Source organism: Coregonus clupeaformis, unplaced genomic scaffold (genome assembly GCF_020615455.1).
Source record: "Coregonus clupeaformis isolate EN_2021a unplaced genomic scaffold, ASM2061545v1 scaf0397, whole genome shotgun sequence".
Classification (NCBI taxonomy): Eukaryota; Metazoa; Chordata; class Actinopteri; order Salmoniformes; family Salmonidae; genus Coregonus; species Coregonus clupeaformis.
In genome coordinates this window covers 339877-363575 of record NW_025533852.1, presented here as the reverse complement: position 1 = coordinate 363575, position 23699 = coordinate 339877, and the positions used below count along the sequence as shown (strand labels likewise).

The 23699-nt window shown below is 42.2% G+C and overlaps 1 protein-coding gene across 1 annotated transcript; it reads left to right on the top strand.

Annotated features, from left to right (window-relative positions):
* Positions 1-7847: 7847 nt before the first annotated feature.
* On the top strand, positions 7848-22794 carry LOC121559733 (zinc finger protein 239-like). The gene is made up of 3 exons (XM_045215221.1): positions 7848-8093; positions 21427-22210; positions 22295-22794. The coding sequence occupies exons 1-3, from the start codon at positions 7848-7850 to the stop codon at positions 22417-22419; spliced, it is 1155 nt and encodes a 384-aa protein (XP_045071156.1). The 3' UTR covers positions 22420-22794.
* Positions 22795-23699: the final 905 nt, after the last annotated feature.

Below are 23699 nucleotides of genomic sequence, written 5' to 3'. Positions count from 1 at the left end.
ACTTGAAGCTCTCAACCTGTTCCACTACAGCCCCGTCGATGAGAGAATGGGGGGCGTGCTCAGTCCTCTTTTTTTTCCCCTGTAGTCCAGCAATCATCTCCTTTGTCTTGGTCACGTTGAGGGAGAGGTTGTTATCCTGGCAACCACACGGCCAGGTCTCTGGACCTCCTCCCTATAGGCTGTCTCATCGTTGTCGGTGATCAGGCCTACCACTGTTGTGTCGTCTGCAAACTTAATGATGGTGTTGGAGTCGTGCCTGGCCATGCAGTCATGGGTGAACAGGGAGTACAGGAGGGGACTGAGCACGCACCCCTGAGGGGCCCCCGTGTTGAGGATCAGTGTGGCAGATCTGTTGTTACCTACCCTTACCGCCTGGGGCGGCCCGTCAGGAAGTCCAGGATCCAGTTGCAGAGGGAGGTGTTTAGTCCCAGGATCCTTAGCTTAGTGATGAGCTTTGAGGGCACTATGGTGTTGAATGCTGAGCTGTAGTCAATGAATAGCATTCTCACGTAGGTGTTCCTCTTGTCCAGGTAGGAAAGGGCAGTGTGGAGTGCAATAGAGATTGCATCATCTGTGGATCTGTTGGAGCGGTATGCAAATTGGAGTGGGTCTAGGGTTTCTGGGATAATGATGTTGATGTGAGCCATGACCAGCCTTTCAAAGCACTTCATGGCTACAGACGTCAGTGCTACGGGTCGGTAGACAAAAAACTAACTGTATCGCCCCTAAAATGTATCATTTAGGCAGGTTATCTTAGTGTCCTTGGGCACGAGGGACTATGGTGGTCTGCTTGAAACATGTTGGTATTACAGACTCAGTCAGGGACATGTTGAAAATGTCAGTGAAGACACTTGCCAGTTGGTCAGCACATGCTCGGAGTACACGTCCTGGTAATCCGTCTGGCCCTGCGGCCTTGTGAATGTTGACCTAGTGGATATAACGTTGAAGATCTGACGTTGTTTCAAAGGTACAAATTCAACATATATTCAACCTATTTATACAAGGTTTAAGAAATTGGTTAACATGATGCCATAATCCTGTGGTTGAAATTTGACCGTCAAAACAACCGTTTTTGCAAATCCAATGTACAGTATTCTACACGTACATTCCACGTCACAATACGTTGACAAATAATGTTGAAACAACGTTGATTCAACCGGTTTGTGCCCAGTTGGCACCTTGTCAGTTGTGCTGTGTTTTGTTAGCTTCTACTGAAAATATATTGAGATGACCTTGGATTTGCCCTTAGGGTTGAATACCCTCTGGATTCTCACATTGAAACAATTTGTGGTGAGAACCAATATAGATAATTAGATATGATATTGATTTCGTTTGATATAGATATGAGCAAGGCATATTGTGATATCGGTTTATCCTTGCTGTTAACCTACACTTAAAGGTATAGTAGAACAACCTACGTGACCGTTGCTGCAGGCTCAAAACCTTCTCAATTTAGCATAGCTAACCGCTTGACCATAGGCTATCAATTGATTCCTATTGTATTCAAACTGTTTAGGTAGGTTAGACACCCAGAACAATCACACTTGGCCCAATGAGCATTCAGCAAGCAGTTTTCTGGACTTCACAAAGCCATGTAAGTGAAGTGTACACAGTTGCATTGTTATTAATTGAAACAGATATGATATCAGTGGAGGCTGCTGAGAGGAGGACGGCTCATAATAATGACTGGAACAGAGTGAATGGAATGGCATCAAACATCTGGAAACCATGTGTTTGATGTATTTGATATTGATATATATTTTCCATATTGCTGCCCATCACTTAAAACAATGGAGTCTGAAAGTTGACTGGGTGGTACTGCTTCCCTCTGCAGTTTTCTGTGGGAATGAGCAAGTAGACAACATGTATCAAATAGAGATGGTGTGATGATCCGTTTTCACCACTAGTTTGGGATAATTTTTTTCTACTAAATTACTATTTCTTTAATGTTAAACAGGCTATGAAACGACTGACTACATGTGTTTATTAAATTGTCTTTTCAAAACTAGATTTGTTTTGTTAGTCATTGATAACGAATTAGTTTGGAAAACCACATTCAAGCCAACTAAATTGATCTGCCAATGAAAAATAAAGTTTGTATATGAATTTGTGCTGGTCAAACAGCTGTAAGACCTGCTAGAGTACTGTAACTTTATTGATCTACTGAATCATTTTAGTTTTGGGGGGTTATCTTTACAGTAAATATAATGCTTTTGTTTAATTCATGGAATTCAAATTAATATATATCTGTATTTATCTACTCAATACATGTCACGACACCTCTACACATTGGGACAAGCCAATTTGCTAGTCACCAATATTCTCTAAATCAAATTAGTGATGGCTGTTTATGATGGCTGTCTTATGGCCTGGAGATAGAAGCTGTTTCATTGTCTCGGTCCCCTGTACTGTCTCGGAGACGGTTAGTTCACCAATCCAATAGATGTCGCTGACTGTTGCACTGTGTTAGTGGGGGACAGGAAGTTCCGGGTTGACGCACATCATTCTTCATAATAAAGAAAACGCCAGAACTCTGCTGTCCATTTGTCTTTATTACTAGAGGTATGTAAAAGCACGTTTAAACTGTCTAATATCGAAAGAACGTCATAACATGTTAGATAACAAATCCGTCAAGGTATAATCACGTTTGGGAAAGGTTTTGTCTTATTTTTCTGGGTAGAACGTGATCAAAAAAAATTCGAGCACACGGCACCGTGTCCACCACACGTTTTCATTTGTGAGGCTTTCCGGGTTCGTATATAGCTCAGTGGGTTTCGCCTGGGGATGTTAAGTACCATTTTTTGGGGGAAAGTTGCAGATAGAAATGCCCTGAATAGAACTGACATGATTCATTAGAATCAGAGGCATGTTTGTTCTACATAATATATTTGTATCTGAATGTGGCCAACGTCTCCGTCCTCCTGCTGAACGCATCCCTGGTACCCGCTTGTCCCTATGTATGTGAAGCTAGCCACAATAACGATTAGCCACAATAGTGGAATTTGCAGTTCACCCTCAAAATAAAAAGCCTCGTTGAAAGTGATGCAAACTGATACAAAATAGTGGGTGGAATCATGTCAAATTACACAAGATAACGCTAAACATGGTTGGAATGTTGTTACTTAATTTAAAAGGAACTACAATAATTAATTAATCGGAAAAAAACTGTTGAAATCCCACTGTGGAGGTATTAGACCACCATAATTATTTTTAGTTTATCATACGCTCTTATCCAGAGCGACTTACAGGAGCAATTAGGGTTAAGTGCCTTGCTCAAGGGCACATCGACAGATTTTTCACCTAGTCGGCTCGGGGATTAGAACCAGCGACCTTTCGGTTACTGGCACAACACTCTTAACCACTAAGCTACCTGCCACCCATGCATTGGGGGCATTCTTATATGCACTTATGAAACGGGTTGGATTGTGCTCCCATGGAACGGGTTACACCCACAGAAAACAATTCTCAAGAGTTTATACAAATATTAGCGTCTTAGCTCTTATTGCAGGACTTTGACTGTGAAAAATCACCCTCCCAGTCAGTCTATTACAGGGGTACTCCAGTACTATTTGAGAAGGTCCAGTCACACAAATTTCCTAGGTGGAAAAGTTCCGGATGGATATTGTCATTTATTGGCGTAGTAACACACTTGCGACCCCAAACTGTTCACAACCTTCTTGTTGGCGGAGTGAACATTTAGCTGTTTTAAAGCAAATTTCCTGCAATTCTACACGTTTCCATGTCTTATGTGTGTTTATATGATACCAGGGGTTGAAGCCCAACCCCCGAAAAATAATTATATACATATTTTTTGGGACCCGGTTTCCATATTGACCCCGTTCTGGTTAAGTATGGAGGGGCTATTGTTTGTATTGGACATTCATATTGCACTCTACAGCCCTACCTATGGATTGTTCAGCCTACTCAGTGACACCCACAGAACACTACTATGTAGAGTTTACACAAATATTAGAGTCTTCACTCTATTGCAGGACTCTGAAACCACTGTTGTCCGGGAGTTTAACAACAGTACAGTATAACGTACTGTATTGTACTCTACTTTACTCTGATGTACTCTGTCAGGGCCGGGCGATATGGAATAAAAATCATACAGCTGTATCTTGAGTTTTTTATTAACTTATTGGTGATTCAAGATATCTCAATTTTGTTTTTCTCTAAGTAATAAGCATTGTACAATTAAAGGTAAAATACACTGTATTTCAAACAGTCAGCAATCTAATGAATTCAAGGCTTGTGAAGTTATACCTAAGCTAAATATAACCCATCCACAACCATAAGACCCACTAATTATTGTATTAATTCATCAAAATAGTTTAACCTGCTTTTTTGTTGTTTTTGCAATAATTACTGATCTGGCTTTCAAGTCTGTCTATAAAAATGCCCTTTTTGGTTACAAATGTAACTTGAACACTGCATAATGCACATTCACTAATAATGACTAACTTCTTGTAGCAGGCATTAGGCTATAGAAAATGAACACAGGTCTCATCAACAATCTCTCAAGCCCACGTGCTAGTGATTAACCAGCTAATCTGTATATGTCAAGATTAGCCAACTTGGATCTATTTGCTAACAAGGTTGAACAGTTGAATTGTTATGAACACACCATTCTGTCTGTCTCCAACTGTTTGAAAAGCATGTTAGCCTGTCCACTTTGTTCAGATGTTGAAATCAAGTGGCCTATCTTATTTCTCAGAATGAGAACGAGTTGCTAATTCCTTACAGTGCATTCGGAAAGTATTCAGACCCCTTCCTTTTTCCACATTTTGTTACATTAGCCTTATTCTAAAATGGATGAAATTCATTTTTTCCCCATCAATCTAGACACAATACCCCATAATGACAAAGCGAAAATACACAACAGAAATGCTTTATTTACATAAGTATTCAGACCCTTTGCTATGAGACTCAAAATTGAGCTCAGGTGCATCTTGTTTCCATTGATCATCCTTGAGATGTTTCTACAACTTGATTGTTGTCCAACTGTGGTATTCATTTGATTCAATTGATTGGAAATTATTTGGAAAGGCCCACACCTGTCTATATAAGGTCCCACAGTTGATAGTGCATGTCAGAGCAAAAACCATGCCATGAGGTCGAAGGAATTGTCCGTAGAGATCTGAGACAGGAGTGACTCTTCCTAGAGCTGGCCGTCCGGCCAAACTGAGCAATTAGGGGAGAAGGCACATGACAGCCCGCTTGGAGTTTGCCAAAAGGCACCTAAAGGACTCTCAGACCATGAGAATCAAGATTCTCTGGTCTGATGAAACCAAGATTGAACTCATTGGCTTTAATGCCAAGTGTTACATTTGGAGGAAACCTGGCACCATCCTTACAGTGAAGCATGGTGGTGGCAGCATCACCCTTGATGAAAACCTACTAAGGACTTCAGACTGGGGCGAAGGTTCATCTTCCAACAGCGACCCTAAGCTCACAGCCAAGACAATGCTGGAGTGCCTTTGGGACAAGTCTCTGAATGTCCTTGAGTGGCCCAGCCAGAGCCCGGACTTGAACCAGATCGAACATCTCTGGAGAGACCTGAAAATGGCTGTGCAGCGATGCTCCCCATCCAACCTGAAAGAGCTTAAGAGGATCTACAGAGAAGAATGGGAGAAACTCTCCAAATACAGGTGTGCCAAGCTTGTAGCGTCATAACGAAGTACTGAGTAAAGGGTCTGAATACTTATGTAAATGTGTTATCATTTATTTATTTATTTTTTACATTTGCCAAAACTTCTACAAAGCTGTTTTTGCTTTGTCATTATGGGGTATTGTCTGTAGATTGATGAGGGGAAAAAACAATTTAATCAATTTTACAATAAGGATGTAAGGTAACAAAATGTGGAAAAAGTCAAGGGGTCTGAATATTTTCCGAATGCATTGTATATGAATTTAGGACATTTACAATAGGTTAAGTGCATTTACGTTGTGTAACCTAATTTATAGTGTGAACTTTGTGATATGAATTGAATGGTTTGTTGTCAATGCTTAGCTACCTGATCTAATATAGTTTGAGAATAAAGTAAGTGCCAGAACTTTCAAGACTAATTTTTGTGTCCGTTTCTCTTTATTACTACAGGCCGACTCAGATTAAGTCTGAGGCCGGTAACATCAACAGTGAGGACAAATCCAACCTGCCTCTCTCCTTCCACACTGGGTCCAAACCTACAGTCACTGGGTCCTGATTGTGACAGTGTAGCCCAGTTTGCACTGCAGGAACCAGAGATGGCATCAGTGAAGCTGGAAGACTGCAGTCAAACACTGGAGCTGAATGTCAACATTAAAGATGAAGAAGAGGAGGAGAAGATTGGGAAATCTGTTTCTCATGGTAAGAGCAGGTTCTATCTATAAGTTATCTTCAGAAGTTGGACCTCCATATGTAATGACCCAGTCTATTGAATTGTGTAAATTTGACAGCACATATCCCTGAACGACTGGGCTATCTGGAGCACTCAGAGATTAGACTAAAAAGTGAAGTAGAAAAACTGCCAGTGTTTTAATGTTCTATGAAATGAGTCTGTGTAGTTACTAACCCTTGTGATAGTGAGTGGAGGATGATGTGGCTTATAATTTCCGCCCCATTTTGCCTTTTGCTGTTGAATTGCTTCTAGGGCTGACCCCATTTAGTCGACTGGTTGATTTTTTGGTCGATAGGCTGTTGGTCGACCAAGCTTTCTTTAGTTGAGCACTGGCAAATATATATACTACCGGTCATAAGTTTTAGAACACCTACTTATTCAAGGGTTTTTCTTTATTTTTACAATTTTCTACATGGTAGAATAATATTTAACAACATCAAAACTATTAAAAAACACATATGGAATCATGTGGTAACCAAAAAAGTGTTAAACAAATTAAAATATATTTTATATTTGAGATTCTTCAAATAGCCACCATTCGCCTTGATGATAGCTTTGCACACTCTTGGCATTCTCTCAACCAGTTTCACCTGGAATGCTTTTCCAACAGTCTTGAAGGAGTTCCCACATATGCTGAGCACTTATTGACTGCTTATCCTTCACTCTGCGGTCCGAATCATCCCAAACCATCTCAATTTGGTTAAGGTCAGGGGATTGTGGAGGCCAGGTCATCTGATGCAGCACTCCATCACTCTGGAGGTGTGTTGGGTCATTGTCCTGATGAAAAACAAATGATAGGGGGATTGGAGGGACGCCATGTGCGACTGACGTGTTTTCCGTTTGCTCCCGTGGTATTTTTAAAGTTTATGTGAATTTTGCAGCAAAACCGTATTTATTTTCATATATTATTTTGGTGATCCCTTCTCGTAAAAACCAAGACTACTTTACTTCCAAATATCAGCATGTCGACGAAACATAAGGCCAAAAGCATGACTTTGAGAAAACCCGGCCTACAAGACACACTCTCATCACCGCCCTCCCCTGAGCCTGACGACCGGGGACTGATACTCTACCCGGGGGCGGCTAGCCTGGCGGCGCTGAAGTGAACATTCTCGAGGCCATCAAACTACTACGCTCTGAGATAGTTGAAATGAAAACGGAGGTGGTTGCTACGATTGAGGCCCGAATAAAGGAGGTTTCTGATACTTTAAAAGCAGATCTAACCATCCTGCGGAACGAGACGGTGCCGGCAATCGCATCACTCAAAACAACAATGGAGTCGCACACTACAACGATTGCAGCACTGGAGACCTTCGCTACAAATGTTTCCGACTTAACTACATCCCTGGAGGCTGACGTGAAACGCCTAGCTGCGGATTTGAAAAGGTGAAGGAGAGCTGTGTAAGTTTGGAGGGATTCTCTCGCCGCAATAACCTGAGACTTGTATCAGTCCCAGAGTCAGCGGAAATGCCTCGCGCCACGGATTTCGTTTCTGGGCTGCTGAAAGATGTTCTAGCCTTAGATGAAAAGCCCCTGATTGATCGTGCCCACCGGTCGCTGCGCCCAAAGCCCCGGGATGGGGAGAGGCCCCGTGACATAATTCTTCGAGTGCACTTTTTCCATGAGAAGATGGAGATTCTTCGACGAGCCCGCAATACCACTCTGAGCTTTCAAGGACAGAGCTTCTCCATCTACCAGGACTACTCCCCCACTGTTTCCAGGCAGCGCGCAGCTTTCCGGACAGGCCAAACGACTACTTCGGGACCATCCAGGTGTGAAATACGGACTGCGATTCCCGCCCGTTTATTGCTATCTCATGATGGTAAAGACTACACATTTGAATCTCGGATGAGGCTCTCTCTCACATTCAACGTCACATCAAGAAGTCTTGAACTTGCTCATAGTTCAGCAACTGTTGCTAGCGAACTGTGGATAGTAAGTAACCCACCTGTGGTACAATTATGTTTAGCTACAACATGCTAATTTTGTATAGTTGGGGGTTGGCGTACCCATTCAGGCTTATTTGATGTGATCTAATGTTTTGATCATCTAGTGTGCTTGCCTTACAAGCATTCAGTCATTTTAATTTCATTGTATTGCGGTCTTACTATACTCCTGTGTTTTCTAGGCTGTCTTGCTCACCTATTCAGTTTGTTTACATAGTGTCTCAGTGACTCAAAATATTCTTGGTTATTTGCTTACTGCATCCGTTTGCATTGACCCAGTAAACAGTAAATGCTTCCCGAGGCAACACGTTTTTTTGGGGTCTTCACTTAAATTTTAAAGTTCTGAGCGTCATTTATGCCCAGCAAGCGTTCAACGTTGCGCACACGTAGTTTTTTGGTCTTGGTTGTAAGCTGTCTCAGCATTCAACTAGACAACTATTATAATAATAATAATGATTATCATTTTTGATTGTCTTACTACGATTTCCTTACTTCAAATTAGGTTTTCGGCTGAGAGCCTTTATACATTCTATTTATTTTCTTTATTTTCTCTCTCAAATGCCTGTTATAAGACTGGGAATATAATTATATACATCTACAAGTGGTGCTTTTGTAATTTCGTCTGCACAAGGGATTCACCTTAATTTCTTTTATTTAAAAAATGATTATCTCTTTTTGCTGTTTGATCCACTAACAAACACGACTTTAAAGAGCGGGACTGTGGGTTTAGGTTTAAGACCGCACTCTCACAGACATACTGTGCGAAGAGAACATGCTCTATTTAGGCTTGTACCTCGTTTGGGGAGGTACTGTCTGGGATGGGGGGAGGGGGTGGGGGAGGGGTTGAATTGTTCAGTTCTAATGTTGTCATTCTGTCTTTTTTGTTTTTTTCGGTACTTTTTTCTCAAACATCTACCACCGTACATTATTACTCTGAGACAAGTTATTCTGGGGTTTCTGGGCGCTCATTGCTTTTCCATTCTATGCTCTAATGACAGGGTTGTATAACGGGAATGCCCAGAGGGGCCAAAACAATGCGATCAAGTACATTTGTGGAACACCAAAGGGGTTAATAACCCAGTGAAGCGTAAGAGGGTGTTGACACACTTAAAGGGTTTGAATGCAAATGTTGCATTTCTACAAGAGACTCACTTGAGGACTGGTGAGCACTTTAGGATGCGTAGGGACTGGGTTGGTCAAGTGTTCCACTCTAACTTTCATAGTAAATCAAGAGGGGCTGCCATTTTAGTTGATAAAGCCACTCCCTTTGTAGCTTCTGAGGTTATCGCTGATCCTAAGGGACGATACGTCATAGTAACCGGTAAACTGTTTTCTACCCCTCTTGTTTTGGCTAGTGTTTATGCTCCCAATTGGGATGACACAAGTTTCATTTCTTCCTTTTTGTCTGCTATACCCAATTTAGATTCTCATTTATTGATTTTAGGGGGGGATTTCAACTGCAAAATGTCCCCAGTTCTTGACAAGTCCTCACGAACAACTACAGGCCCATCTAAATGTGCCCTACTTATTCAAGCCTTTCTTCAGAAATATGCCATGTTTGAGGCCTGGCGTTTCCTACATCCTACAGATAGACAGTATTCCTTTTATTCTCATGTTCATCAAACATACTCCCGGATTGATTACTTATTTTTGGACAAAAAAACTTTTGCCTAACCTTCGGCAGTGTACTTACAAGAGTATTGTTATTTCGGACCATTCACCATTAGTGCTTGAACTAGAGTTTCCCCAGCGACCTCCTATGTGTTATCAATGGCGTCTTAACCCCATTTTACTCTCAGATAAGGAGTTTGTCAATTTCATTTCTTCTGAAATCACCTTATTCCCTAGAAACTAATTCAACACCAGGTATGTCCTGCTCTACCATATGGGAGTCTCTCAAAGCATACCTACGTGGCCAAATTATTTCTTATACAGCCAACCAAAACAGAGTTCGTTCTCAGCGACTTCGGGACCTGAGCGAATCCATAGCCACATTGGATGAGAAGTATGCCACGGTTCCTTCCTCTGATCTGCATAAAGAGCGCCAACTACTCCAATCTGAATTTGATGAGCTTTCTACCAGGCAAGCTGAACAGTTACTCTTGCGAGCTCGGTACAGAGTGTATGAACAAGGCGACAAGGCCAGTAAACTCCTTGCACATCAGATCCATAAATCTGAGGCCTCACGTTTAATCCCACAAATAAGGACCCCGTCTGGTGCCACCACAGTTATACATAAAGAGATCAATGATCAATTCAAACAATTTTATTCTGCGCTATACACCTCTGAATCCCCCTCAAGACCCTTTGCTGATTGATTCCTTCTTTAATGGCCTGAATATGCCTTCAATTGATACAGACACCCATGACTATCTAGAAGAAGAATTTACACCTGAGGGGATTGCAACAGCAGTGTCCGCAATGAAAAGCGGTAAATCACCGGGTCCGGGATGGTTTTCCAACCGAATTTACAGGACGTTTTCTGGTCTGCTTTGCCCATTCTTGTCTCGACTATTTGCAGAGTGCCTTAATACCTCAAAGCTACCGCCTAGTCTTTATCAGGCTTCAATTTCATTACTATTAAAGAAAAACAAAGACCCCCTGGAATGTGGATCCTATCGCCCAATCTCAAGCTTTAAACTGTGATTACAAAATCCTAGCCAAGCTTTTAGCCATCCGTATGGAAGGCTCATGCATCAAGTAATACACTCTGACCAGACTGGCTTTGTGAGAAATAGGCATTTGTTTTTCAATATTAGGCGCCTTATGAATATACTGTACTCCCCTGCGTCGGAGGACCCAGAGGTGGTGGTCTCACTTGATGCAGAAAAAGCGTTTGACCGCGTTGAGTGGGATTACCTAACAGCCACCCTTTATAGATTTGGCTTTGGCCCCAAATTCATTGCGTGGATAAAGATTCTTTATTTTTCCCCCATGGCTTCGGTACGGACTAACAACTTGTCCTCTGACTATTTTCCCTTGCACCGCGGATCCAGACAGGGCTGTCCACTCTCCCCCTTGTTGTTTGCTTTGGCAATCGAACCTCTCGCCATTGCATTACGCTCTAATGATGCTATTCAAGGAATAATCCGGACGGGCTCAGAGCAGAAAGTCTCGCTATATGCGGATGACCTCCTTTTGTTTATCTCTAACCCTGATACCTCATTGCCACGTGCCTTATCTGTTCTTAAAAGGTTTGGATCAATCTCGGGTACAAGCTGAATCTAGGCAAGAGTGAGCTTTTTTCCTGTAAACAAGGCTGCTTTAAAGTGCTCTTTTACAAGTTCTCAGTTTAGGATTGTCCGGGATCAATTCACCTACTTGGGAGTTAAAGTGACAAGGAAATATTCAAATCTGTTTCAGGAAAACTTGGTTGCTCTAACAGACAGTTTGAAACAATCTTTTGCTTTTTGGAATGCGCTACCTCTTTCTCTTATCGGAAGGATTAATGTCATTAAAATGAGTGTGTTGCCCAAATGTCTATATTTATTTCAATGTCTACCCATTTTTATTCCAAAATCTTTTTTTTTTTCACTGGATCAAACATTCATGCATTTTATTTGGGATGGCAAGGTACCACGGATTGGTAGAAAACATTTACAGAAGCCTAAGTCATTGGGGGTTTAGCTCACCAAATTTTCAGACATACTATTGGGCTGCAAATTTCAGAGCCCTTCTGTACTGGCTGCAGACTGATCCTACTGGCCCTAGACCAATCTGGGTCCAGATGGAGTCTGAATCGTGTAAACCTGCTGCACTTTCTTCTGTGTTGTGCTCGTCTCTCCCAGTGTCCCTAGGCAAAAGGTGTGTCAACCCAATTGTAAAGCAGTCTCTTAAAATTTGGAATCAGTTCCGCTTAGCCTTTGGCCTCCGAGGCTTTTCTCTATCAGGCCCAATCAATCAGAACATTTTATTTCCTCCATCTTTGAATGATGGGGCTTTTGACATCTGGCACTCATTAGGCCTCTCCTCACTAGCCCAATTATTCTTTGATGATACATTTGCCTCTTTTGCTCAGCTACAGGAAAGGTTCAACCTCCCCCAATCCCACTTTTTCCGCTATCTCCAGACTAGGAACTTTGTCAGAGCTAACACACCTGAATTTCCCCATAGGCCTGTGAATACAGCTATAGAGAGCATCCTGGAGCTGAACAAGCTTCCTAGGGCGCAATTTCAGATGTATATGCAATCATTCATGACTTACAGAACCCTTCTTTGGTGCCTTTAAAGACTCGATGGGAAAAGGATTTGGGGGAGGAACTTGGGGAAGACACCTGGGAATCTGTGCTGCGCAGGGTGCATTCGTCCTCTTTTAGCACTAGACACAGCCTCATTCAATTCAAGGTGGTTCACCGTATCCACTGGTCTGGGGCCAGACTTGGAAGAATATTCTCTGATTTTGATCCTACCTGTGTCAGATGTAAAATTGATCCGGCCACACTGTTGCATATGTTCTGGGGCTGTCATAAACTGTCAGGTTTCTGGGAATTAATATTTAAATGTTTCTCTGATATATATAACACTGTTATAGATCCCTCTCCCCTTACAGCCCTTTTTGGAGTACTGCCCATAAGCACCCCCCTGTCAAGAATCCAGTCGGACACTGTTGCTTATACAACTCTTTTAGCTAGACGGCTAATACTACAGAACTGGAAGATGGCAGCTCCCCCATCTTATAAATATTGGGTGAGAGATGTGTTGTGCTCTCTGAAACTAGAAAAAAATTCAATTCAATTCACGTGGGAACCCCAAACTGTTTAATGAGGCTTGGGCTCCATTCCGGTCTTACTTTAAACAGTCCATCCTCTGATGGCATTCCTATTAAAACCAAAATAAGTCTGTATTTGACCCCCTGTGACTTAGGGGTTGGATGAGCATTTCTCTGTGTTTTTTTTCTGGGGTGGGGGTGGGGGCATTAAGGTTGATGTGCTTATTGATTGTGATCTGCGGATGCCTTGTTCATCTTGCCCGGGCAGAGACTAAGGTGTGAGCTTGTTTTTCCCAGTTATTTTTATTTTTTAATTCTGTTCACGCCTACATAAAATTATTAATATTCATTTTTTATTTTAAAGCATTGTAAACTTTTTATTTTTGGTCCAGTGGATGGTTGGTCTGTGGCCTTGACTGTCTGTGAGTGGTTGCATTTCTCCACCCCATCCCTTGACTGTTTACAGGAACAATGGTGAGGTGTTTGCTCTGTCCCTATACTATAGATTGCCCTTTAACCTTTTGTAGCCTTCTGCCTGGTGTGTTTAACTTGTCTAAAGTATGGTATCTTTAAAGTTATTTTTTTTTATATGTATTATTTGTATTTTTTCTAGTTGAGTATATTATTTATATTGCTTTGTCTTGTCTGTGTGTGTGTAAAACTTAATAAACAGAGTTTTCAAAAAAAACAAAACAAATGATAGTCCCACTAAGCCCAAACCAGATGGGATGGCGTATCGCTGCAGAATGCTGTGGTAGCCATGCTGGTTAAGTGTGCTTTGAATTCTAAATAAATTACAGTGTCACCAGCAAAGCACCCCCACACCATAACACCTCCTCCTCCATGCTTTACGGTGGGAAATACACATGAGGAGATCATCCGTTCACCCACACCGCATCTCACAAAGACATGGCGGTTGGAACCAGAACACCAATTTGGACTCCAGACCAGAGGACAAATTTCCACCGGTCTAATGTCCATTGTTCGTGTTTCTTGGCGGAAGCAAGTCTTTTCTTCTTATTGGTGTCCTTTAGTAGTGGTTTCTTTGCAGCAAATTGACCACGAAGGCCTGATTCACACAGTCTCCTCTGAACAGTTGATGTTGAGATGTGTCTGTTACTTGAACTCTGTGAATCATTTATTTGGGCTGCAATTTCTGAGGCTGGTAACTCTAATGAACTTATCCTCTGCAGCAGAGGTAACTCTGGGTCTTCCATTCCTGTGGCGGTCCTCATGAGAGCCAGTTTCATCATAGTGCTTGATGGTTTTTGCGACTGCACTTAAAGAAACTTCTTGAAATTGTCAGTATTGACTGACCTTCATGTCTTAAAGTAATGATGGACTGGCGTTTCTATTTGCTTATTTGAGCTGTTCTTGCCATAATATGGACTTGGTCTTTTACCAAATAGGGCTATCTTCTGTATACCTTGTCACAACAGAACTGATTGGCTCAAATGCATTAATTCCACAAATTAACTTTTAAGAAGGCACACCTGTTAATTGAAATGCATTCCAGGTGACTACCTCATGAAGCTGGTTGAGAGAATGCCATTTGGCAAATCTGACCATAATGATATCCTCCTGATTCCTGCTTACAAGCAAAAACTAAAGCAGGAATCACCAGTGACTCGATCAATAAAATAGTGGTCAGATGAAGCAGATGCTAAGCTACAGGACTGTTTTGCTAGCACAGACTGGAATATGTTCCGGGATTCTTCTGATGGCATTGAGGAGTACACCACATCAGTCACTGGCTTCATCAATAAGTGCATCGATGACGTCGTCCCCACAGTGACTGTACGTACATACCCCAACCAGAAGCCATGGATTACAGGCAACATCCGCACTGAGCTAAAGGGTAGAGCTGCCGCTTTCAAGGAGCAGGACTCTAACCCGGAAGCTGATAAGAAATCCCGCTATGCCCTCCGATGAACCATCAAACAGGCAAAGCGTCAATACAGGACTAAGATCGAATCATACTACACCGGCTCCGACGCTCGTCAGATGTGGCAGGGCTTGCAAACTATTATAGACTAGAAATGGAAGCACAGCCGTGAGCTGCCCAGTGACACGAGACTACCAGACGAGCTAAATTGCTTCTATGCTCGCTTCGAGGCAAGTAACACTGAAACATGCATGAGAGCATCAGCTGTTCCGGACGACTGTGTGATCACGCTCTCCGTAGCCGATGGAGTAAGACCTTTAAACAAGTCAACAAACGCATTACCAGGACGTGTAATCCGAGCATGCGCTGACCAACTGGCAAGTGTCTTCACTGACATTTTCAACCTCTCCCTGTCTGAGTCTGTAATACCAACATGTTTCAAGCAGACCACCATAGTCCCTGTGCCCAAGAACACTAAGGTAACCTGCCTAAATGACTACCGACCCGTAGCACTCACGTCTGTAGCCATTAAGTGCTTTGAAAGGCTGGTCATAGCTCACATCAACAACATAATCCCAGAAACCCTCGACCCACTCCAATTTGCATACCGCCCCAACAGATCCACAGATGATGCAATCTCTATTACGCTCCACACTGCCCTTTCACACCTATGTGAGAATGCTATTCATTGACTACAGCTCAGCGTTCAACACCATAGTGCCCTCAAAGCTCATCACTACGCTAAGGACCCTGGGACTAAACACCTCCCTCTGCAACTGGATCCTGGACTTCCTGACGGGCCGCCGCCAGGTGGTAAGGGTAGGTAACAACACATCCGCCACGCTGATCCTCAGGGGTGCGTGCTCAGTCCCCTCCTGTACTCCCTGTTCACTCATGACTGCATGGCCAGGCACGACTCCAACACCATCATTAAGTTTGCCGATGACACAACAGTGGTTGGCCTGATCACCGACAACGACGAGACAGCCTATAGGGAGGAGGTCAGAGACCTGGCCGTGTGGTGCCAGGATAACGACCTCTCCCTCAACGTGATCAAGACAAAAGAGATGATTGTGGACTACAAGAAAAAAAAGAGGACCGAGCATTCCCCCATTCTCATCGACGGGGCTGTAGCGGAGCAGATTGAGAGCTTCAAGTTCCTTGGTGTCCACATCACCAACAAACTAACATGGTCCAAACACACCAAGACAGTCATGAAGAGGGCACAACAAATCCTATTACCCCTAAGGAGCCTGAAAATATTCGGCATGGGTCCTCAGATCCTCAAAAGGTTCTACAGCTGCACCATCGAGAGCAAGCTGACTGGTTGCATCACTGCCTGGTATGGCAACTGCTCGGCCTCCGACCGCAAGGCACTACCAAGGGTAGTGCGTACGGCCCATTACATCACTGAGGCCAAGCTTCCTGCCATCCAGGACCTCTATACCAGGCGGTGTCAGAGGAAGGCCCTAAAATTGTCAAAGACTCAAGCCACCCTAGTCATACACTGTTCTCTCTGCTACCGCACGGCAAGCGGTACCGGAGCACCAAGTCTCCTAAACATCTAATCAAATGGCAACCTGACTATTTGCATTCCCCCACCTGCTACTTTCTGTTTATTATCTATGCATAGTCACTTTCATAACTCTACCTACATATTACCTTGACTAACCGGTGCCCCCGCACATTGACTTGGTACCGGTACCCCCTGTATATAGTCTCGCTATTGTTATTCTTACTGCTGCTCTTTAATTATTTGTTACTTTTATTTCGTATAATTTTATATTGTATTTTTTTGTGATTTTATGGGGGGTATTCTTTCTTAAAACTGCATTGTTGGTTAAGGGCTGGTAAGTAAGCATTTCACTGCAAGGTTGTATTTGGCGCATGTGAATAATACAATTTGATTTGATTTGAAGCTGTCATCAAGGCAAAGGGTGGCTATTTGACAAATCTCAAAAATAAAATATATTTTGATTTGTTTAACACTTTTTTGGTTACTACATCATTTCCCAAACGTGATTATACCTTGACGGATTTGTTATCTAACATGTTATGACGTTCTTTCGATATTAGAGAGTTTAAACGTGCTATTACATACCTCTAGTAATAATGAGAAATGGACAGCTGCGTTCTGGCGTTTTCTTTATTATGAAGAATGATGCGCGTCAACCCGGAACTTCTTGTCCCCCACTATCACAGTGCAACAGTCAGCGACATCTATTGGATTGATAGACTAACTACTGCTAAAGCATGTAGAATATAAAAGTGAGATTGATTAGCTAGACAAATAAACCTTGGTTAAAAATAAATAAAGGGGTGTCTGTTTTAGTGTCTAAGTTTTTCAATCCATTACATATGCATTGCAGATTATCTCTGTGGAGGGCAAAGAAGATCAATCAATCAATCAATCAATTTTATTTTATATAGCCCTTCATACATCAGCTGATATCTCGAAGTGCTGTACAGAAACCCAGCCTAAAACCCCAAACAGCTAGTGATGCAGGTGTAGAAGCACGGTGGCTAGGAAAAACTCCCTAGAAAGGCCAAAACCTAGGAAGAAACCTAGAGAGGAACCAGGCTATGAGGGGTGGCCAGTCCTCTTCTGGCTGTGCCGGGTGGAGATTATAACAGAACCATGCCAAGATGTTCAAAAATGTTCATAAGTGACAAGCATGGTCAAATAATAATCAGGAATAAATCTCAGTTGGCTTTTCATAGCCGATCATTAAGAGTTTAAAAACAGCAGGTCTGGGACAGGTAGGGGTTCCATAACCGCAGGCAGAACAGTTGAAACTGGAATAGCAGCAAGGCCAGGCGGACTGGGGACAGCAAGGAGTCACCACGGCCGGCAGTCCCGACGTATGGTCCTAGGGCTCAGGTCTCTCAGTTGGCAATTCATATCCGATCATTAAGAGTCGAAAACAGCAGGTCTGGGACAGGTAGGGGTTACATGATTCCATATGTGTTATTTCTTAGTTTTGATGTCTTCACTATTATTCTACAATGTAGAAAATAGTAAACATTTAAGAAAAACCCTTGAATGAGTAGGTGTTCTTAAACTTTTACAAATGTATGGCACAGAAGACCCCTGTCTGATTCACACCTGTCTGAGTGGACTAATCCATTGCGGAGGCTGTGGGGATGGCACACAAGACCCCTGTCTGATGCACACTTGTCTGAGTGGACTAATCCATTGTGGAGGCCGTGGGGATCTGCCCACTTGGGGATCGGATACTATTTCTGATTATCTTAACTCATTGGACAGGAAAAGGCGCAACTCTTGCTCACCATAACATTTAAAACGTTTTTTATTAAGCAAGTTTAAAAGATTGACGTTTGAATGGCATCAATCTTTTAAACGTGCTTAATAAAACTAATATTTTTTAATGGTGGGCGAGTGTTGCGCCTTTTCCTGTCCAATGATGTTTACACATTTTTAGGTTGCACCTCTACTCACGTTGGTTGAGCACCCTCAACTTCTTTCCAAATTTGATTGTCATAACTTACCATCACTGTGGACTTTCTCAAAGTAATTTTTTCTTCGCCTCAAACAGAAAGTAAACAAAGTCTGTTTTGACATCCAGTAAGAATGACAATCGTTCCTCAATGTAGCCTATTTAAAAAATCTTTCCAGCTCTCTCCCTTCCGATAATGGCTCAGCATGAAAGGGGAAAAAATGTCATACTCTGATCCTGTGGAAAAGTCATGAAATAGGCCTACCTGATTACTTCTTATCCCTTGCGCAAAATAGCCTACAGCTGTGTCTGTCTTTCCTGAGCTCACTGGCACGGGAAACTCTGAGGGCCCAGCATATTTTATACAATGTTGGAGGTTTGCTAGCACATGCCAGACCAAATTAATAGTTGATGCAATGTTTCAAGTTCCTTGCAGACAGGCCATGTGTAGCCAATGTGATTTATAGGAGATTTATTTTCATCAGGATATTTCCTACCTGCAGGCTGCAATGTTTTTATTTGTTGTCTTTATGTACAGTAGGCCATTTTTACATATTGGCAATGGAAATAGAAGTAACTTTTAGAATTGTATCATTTTAATTTAGATGTAATTTGTATTAACCACATGACGTTGATTTGAGATATAAAGACCATTATACATTTTTAAAAACGGTTCCACGAAAATGTGCATATTAAAATCATAACTGGCACGCAGATCAGTAGAAATGGTACGATAATTTGGCACTCCAAATGGAAAAGGTTGCCGACCGCTGGTATCCTATTACCGGCAACTTCAGGACGGTAACGGCAGAATCTGAGAAGGCCAGCAGCAGCAGCGGGCGGAGGAGGAGTGTCGGGAACTGGTTTTATTCATCTGGTTAGGCTATGTTGATCTCTGGCTCTCTCTTTAGTAATTTGTCTTGATTTTTTTTATTGCAGTACTTAAAGCATCAGTCAAGCTCAGTAGCCTACATATAGTTGATTTGATTCAAACACAGGGTGTGTCTATACAGTGGGGAGAACAAGTATTTGATACACTGCCGATCTTGCAGGTTTTCCTACTTACAAAGCATGTAGAGGTCTGTAATTGTTTTATCATAGGTACACTTCAACTGTGAGAGACGGAATCTAAAACAAAAATCCAGAAAATCACATTGTATGATTTTTAAGTAATTAATTTGCATTTTATTGCATGACATAAGTATTTGATCACCTACCAACCAGTAAAAATTCAGGCTCTCACAGACCTATTAGTTTTTCTTTAAGAAGCCCTCCTGTTCTCCACTTATTACCTGTATTAACTGCACCTGTTTGAACTCGTTACCTGTATAAAAGACACCTGTCCACACACTCAATCAAACAGACTCCAACCTCTCCACAATGGCCAAGACCAGAGAGCTGTGTAAGGACATCAGGGTTAAAATTGTAGACCTGCACAAGGCTGGGATGGGCTACAGGACAATAGGCAAGCAGCTTGGTGAGAAGGCAACAACTGTTTATTAGAAAATGGAAGAAGTTCAAAATGACGGTCAATCACCCTCAGTCTGGGGCTCCATGCAAGATCTCACCTAGTGGGGCATCAATGATCATGAGGAAGGTGAGGGATCAGCCCAGAACTACACGGCAGGACCTGGTCAATGACCTGAAGAGAGCTGGGACCACAGTCTCAAAGAAAACCATTAGTAACACACTACGCCGTCATGGATTAAAATCCTGCAACGCACGCAAGGTCCCCCTGCTCAAGCCAGCGCATGTCCAGGCCCGTCTGAAGTTTGCCAATGACCATCTGGATGATCCAGAGGATGAATGGGAGAAGGTCATGTGGTCTGATGAGACAAAAATATAGCTTTTTGGTCTAAACTCCACTCGGCATGTTTGGAGGAAGAAGAAGGATGAGTACAACCCCAAGAACACCATCCCAACCGTGAAGCATGGAGGTGGAAACATCATTCTTTGGGGATGCTTTTCTGCAAAGGGGACAGGATGACTGCACCGTATTGAGGGGAGGATGGATGGGGCCATGTTTCGCGAGATCTTGGCCAACAACCTATTTCCCTCAGTAAGATCATTGAAGATGGGTCGTGGCTGGGTCTTCCAGCATGACAACGACCCGAAACGCACAGCCAGGGCAACTAAGGAGTGGCTCCGTAAGAAGCATCTCAAGGTGCTGGAGTGGCCTAGCCAGTCTCCAGACCTGAACCCAATAGAAAATATTTGGAGGGAGCTGAAAGTCCGTATTGCCTAGCGACAGCCCCGAAACCTGAAGGATCTGGAGAAGGTCTGTATGGAGGAGTGGGCCAAAATCCCTGCTGCAGTGTGTGCAAACCTGGTCAAGACCTACTGGAAACGTATGATCTCTGTAATTGCAAACAAAGGTTTCTGTACCAAATATTAAGTTCTGCTTTTCTGATGTATCAAATACTTATGTCATGCAATAAAATGCAAATTAATTACTTAAAAATCATACAATGTGATTTTCTGGATTTTTGTTTTAGATTCCGTCTCTCCCAGTTGAAGTGTACCTATGATAAAAATTACAGACCTCTACATACTTTATAAGTAGGAAAACCTGCAAAATCGGCAGTGTATCAAATACTTGTTCTCCCCACTGTATATGGGAAAATACACGTTTTAACATTTTATACCAATCGATTGGTCAAAAGAACAGATGACTCTCGGTCGAGCAGGATTTGTTTTAGTCGAGGACAGCCTACTGATATTAAGTAATATGTATATCACACCAACTGACTGGTTTTCTGATGTCGTTCACACAGGAGACCATGTTGAGACATTCTCTACATCCAGAGAGCAACAGCTGGAAGATCACAGAGCTAAGAGGTCTCACCACTGCCCACATTGTGAGGAGATTTTCCCAATTCTATCAAAGCTAAAAATACACATAAGAATACACACAGGAGATAATTTGTATTCCTGCACTGACTGTGGGAAGAGTTTAAAAACATCACAGGCTCTGACAGTTCATCAGAGAGTGCACACTGGAGAGAAACCTTACTCCTGCTCTGATTGTGGGGAGCGTTTCTCTCATCAGAGCAACTTAAAAACACACGAACGTATACACAGAGGAGAGAAGCCTTACTACTGCTCTGACTGTGGAAAATGCTTCACAACATCAACTGAGCTAAGAGTTCATCAGAGAACACACACAGGAGAGAAGCCTTACTTCTGCTCTGACTGTGGGAGGAGTTTCATAACATCAACGACTCTGACAGTTCATCAGAGAGTGCACACTGGAGAGAAACCTTACTACTGCTCTGACTGTGGAAAATGCTTCACAACATCAACTGAGCTAAGAGTTCATCAGAGAACACACACAGGAGAGAAGCCTTACTTCTGCTCTGACTGTGGGAGGAGTTTCATAACATCAAGGACTCTGACAGTTCATCAGAGAGTGCACACTGGAGAGAAACCTTACTACTGCTCTGACTGTGGGGAGAGTTTCTCTCAACAGAGCAACTTTAAAACACACCAACGTATACACACAGGAGATAAGCCTTACTCCTGTTCTGACTGTGGGAAGAGTTTCTCTCAACAGATCCACTTAAAATGTCACCAGCGAATACACACAGGTGAGAAGCCTTACTCCTGCTCTGACTGTGGGAAGGGTTTCTCCCAACAGAGCAGCTTAAAAATACACCAACGTAAACACACAGGAGAGAAGCCTTACTCCTGCTCTGACTGTGGGAAGTGCTTCACAACATCAACCGAGCTAAAGGTTCATCAAAGAGGACACACAGGAGAGAAGCCTTACTCATGCTCTGACTGTGGGAAGAGTTTCTCCCAACAGGGCAGCTTAAAAATACACCAACGTATACATAAAGGAGAGAAGCCTTTCTTCTGCTCTGACTGTGGGAAGTGTTTCACAACATCAACTGAGTTAAAAATTCATCAGAGAAGACACACAGGAGAGAAGCCTTACTTCTGCTCTGACTGTGGGAAGAGTTTCTCCCAATTGACTACCTTAAAAACACATCAACGTATACATAAAGGAGAGAAGCCTCATCAGATGTCTCAGACCAGCTAAGATTAAAGTCACTCCATCACTTCATTCTCACCTCATAAAGGAAGTAGTAACAGTGAATTTGATCAAATGAAGAAAGAGTAACACTGTTGTAATCCTATTGTTTCTCACTGAGAACTTTGGAGAGGAAAGGGAGCGTTATAGAATGTCTTTGGAAATTATCTTTCTCCATCTTTTTTTACTACAAAACATAGTGTCATGACTCTCCCTTGGTGATGCTCAAAGGCCTCGTATCAGCTTGGTAAATGGCCAACAACAACCAGACCCTCTTACCCACGGGGGGTGGCTGTGCCGGTTTTTACACCATAATACTGCCATAAATTAGAGATAGGAGAATCTATCTCTGGCTGGCTAGTATGGTGAAAGGAATGTCCTTTGTTTCAGAGACTTTTGCCGCCCAAAAACTTCAACATCCAACAATGAACATTGGAACAATATATTTCAGTATCCAAAAATTGGGAATAATGAGAAATGGAATATGGAAAAGTAATGTATATTTTGTGATGTCATTAAACATTGTATAAAGGCGTTAGAACGAAAACAATGTGACTTGAAGAGCTTTTACACTGTGGATATCAGGTTTAAATCCTTTACCTTGGGTAGAAAATATCAAGGAGGAAGACAATGTTTTCGCGAAGATAGGAATGTGATTTTAGCTTTCTAACAAAATCATAGTGATAATAATACTTTTGCCTCGTAACTAGCCACGCAGAGGGAGCTCAGAGAGCGTGTTTTTCTCTCTCTCTTTAACTCGCCATCTTTTGTAACAAGTGTCATATTGTGTTAGTCCGCTAGGGACCCGTTTTCATTGTATTAAGTTTCTAATCCCTACCTATACCGTGTATGTGTTTGCATCTTGTGTTATCATTTTTTATTAGTTAGTAAATAAATAATTGAATACATTTGTGTGGTATGGAATGATCAGTGAGTCCCGGGTTCGTGCAGACTTAGAGCTTACGACTTTTAGAATGAGACTGATATGAAGTAAATTATTAATAAATGATGAGAGGTATCCATATTTCTTTAGAGTTAATTCAGGAAGCGATAACTCATTAAACAACTTTTCCCGTGGTGCCCCAAATTCCTAATGAGTTAATTGTTACATGATTAATTTAATCTAGTAACAATAAAACATGGTAGGTAATTATTCAGTAAATAATAGTCATCACAATAATGAAAGGCACATCACGACAATAGAAACACGCCATTTTCACATATGTTGATGTTTGGGTGGTGCTGGAGATGATGAACATGGAGTTGAAACATTTAGAAATGTCCCTTTA

Excerpts from the sequence above, each read along its gene's own strand:
- LOC121559733 (XM_045215221.1), top strand. The coding sequence starts at position 7,848 with ATGCCTCGCGCCACGGATTTCGTTTCTGGGCTGCTGAAAGATGTTCTA. Across the intron at positions 8,094-21,426 it reads ACCAGGACTACTCCCCCACT|AGCAACTTAAAAACACACGA; the intron begins GTTTCCAGGCAG and ends TTCTCTCATCAG. Across the intron at positions 22,211-22,294 it reads AAAAATACACCAACGTATAC|ACACAGGAGAGAAGCCTTAC; the intron begins ATAAAGGAGAGA and ends ATCAGAGAAGAC.